This window comes from Silurus aristotelis (assembly GCF_946808225.1).
Source record: "Silurus aristotelis genome assembly, chromosome: 1".
Classification (NCBI taxonomy): domain Eukaryota; kingdom Metazoa; phylum Chordata; class Actinopteri; order Siluriformes; family Siluridae; genus Silurus; species Silurus aristotelis.
In genome coordinates this window covers 22,812,688-22,814,703 of record NC_139574.1, presented here as the reverse complement: position 1 = coordinate 22,814,703, position 2,016 = coordinate 22,812,688, and the positions used below count along the sequence as shown (strand labels likewise).

The following is a 2,016-nucleotide window of genomic DNA, read 5'->3' as shown; positions in this document are numbered from 1 at the left end:
ACTTTTCTTAGCAGGTGAGCTGTCCTTTGAGAAAGAGATCTCACTCTCACTTGAGGTAGGTGAGTTCTGCAACCATATTTGTGCACAATGTTTGTTATAAACACATTCTAACCTTTGAAATGTGTACCATACTGAACAGGTATAAAACTATTTAGGAGTATGCTGTATCCTTTACCACTCTGTCTTTGAACCTTAAGAGCAAGTTGGAGAGGTGCTCCTGCTCTGTCTCTTTAAGAGCTGTGCAGAAGGTGCTGAAAGCTCGGGGGCCACGTTTCGGGAGAAGTGTCAGCAAACGCCAGCTCCTCTTTTGGGATGTTGTCTCTGCCTACAAGATTCAATTCAAGGCAAAGTCAAAAACGTTCTACAGAGACTCTTGTACTGTTCCACCATAAACACACTTCATAGATCAGTGACCACAGATACGTACTGAAAGTATAGTCTGGGATATCTGATGATTTATACAGAAGTTGTTTAAACGTATTTGATTATTTCATACCCTTTATTGAAAACACCTTAACTACAAAAGCTGCAGGTTTCCAACCCTGATCTGGGAGTACACTTTGCCCTCGACATTTTGTGTTTTCCACACTGTTCAATTAAAAGCCCTTCTAGAGAAGATGTGTGTTGGGAACAAGAAAAACTCAAAGAATGTGCAAAGCAGAGTTGGAAACCTGTGGCCAGGGCCATAATACCCAACCACTACCGAATTAGAGAGCCTTCTAAATTGCCAGGCAATCAGAGTTGCATCTTTGTGTCATAACTCTTTGCCCCAATCCCACTTAGAGATCAGTCATCTTTTCTTCCCATGACCAGATATTTTGTTGACCGCCATTGTAAAAACTGCTTCCCAATATATTACAAAATCCAGTTTGAACCCAGTTCAACCAATTTTCCCATGTCCTGCAAATTAATTGCATATGCCTGCAGAAGCTACAACACAAACTCAGGCCTTACCAGAATGGTTTCTGCCATAGCCTCGGTGAGGATGCCTTCAGCCTGTAAATACTGAATGAGCAGCTCATCCACCACCAGTTCTTTACAAAGTGCCACCGAGTTCTTAATCAGGGTCACCTTGTCGAGCTCCTTCATGCCACAGCCCCCGAGCATGGTGCTGTGGAGTGGAGTGGAGTGAAGTGAAATGTGGTTGAAGGACAGACTGACAGAAATTTGAGTCTGTACCAATAAACAACCAGGTTCTAATAGTAATCAGATACACACAACACGTTTTCATAAATGGTTACATGGCCAGCAATATTATCACAGTAACTAGTTAGCTGTTTAATGATGATATACTATACACCTTTTGTTATTGTTTAAATCAATATACCTGCTTTGATGCACTGGTTCACTATCTCGATCATCTGTTATTATATACAGCGTGTTAGTATTGGTTATATACAATACATAAAGTCTTACCGTGTTTTAGTTCACTGGTCCACTTCTAATATTAGAGGACAATTCCTTTTTTTTAGGTACACAGTTACACCAATGTGCTGAAAAGCCTCATTAACAGGAATTCAACTTTTCTTTGGAGGAACCTGAACACCTGAAGTTAGCTAGCAAGCTGTTTCCTTTAGCTGGAAACACACACACACACACACACACACACACACACACACACACACCAAACATTTAAAAACACGATAAGATTCGGTGTAAACTTGTCAAAGAAACGATTTTTCCCACCTGAAGTATTGCAAGCTAGTTAGCAATTACTGTATGCATCTAGCTAGAAACAAGCTAAAGGCTAGTCAAAGTTACTAGATAAAGAAAAAAGCATAGCCTTGCTAACGACTCGCCTGCAATCTGTAATAAACACAACGCATTACATTACACCGAGTTACCGCATCTAATGCTGCAGGAGGCTTTCGTGAAGATTCATCAGCATGCACAAAAAGGTTATCTGAGGTTACAGGGGAAAATAGGTTTTAAAAAAATAATTGACAATACAAGCAGTGTCTAGGAGCAACTTCCGCGCCACTGGGCAGCGAATGAGCGTTTTCTTCCCTTCTTCAT

At 40.8% G+C, this 2,016-nt stretch overlaps 1 protein-coding gene across 5 annotated transcripts in view; it reads right to left on the bottom strand.

Annotated features, from left to right (window-relative positions):
- casp2 (caspase 2, apoptosis-related cysteine peptidase) overlaps positions 1–2,016 on the bottom strand; it is a 13,711-nt gene extending 11,695 nt beyond the window's left edge. Inside the window, exons 1-5 of one of the 5 annotated variants that reach the window (XM_083551814.1) lie at positions 1,687–2,016; positions 1,417–1,577; positions 955–1,111; positions 176–325; positions 1–66 (exon numbers count right to left, since the gene is read on the bottom strand). The exon at positions 1–66 is cut by the window's left edge and continues 12 nt beyond it. In XM_083551814.1, the coding sequence (XP_083407940.1) occupies positions 1–66; positions 176–325; positions 955–1,107 (369 nt within the window). In that variant the 5' untranslated portion in view covers positions 1,108–1,111; positions 1,417–1,577; positions 1,687–2,016. The remainder of the gene's footprint in view (positions 67–175; positions 326–954; positions 1,112–1,416; positions 1,578–1,686) is intronic. The other 4 variants (XM_083551813.1, XM_083551812.1, XM_083551816.1 and 1 more) reach the window with 4 other exon arrangements.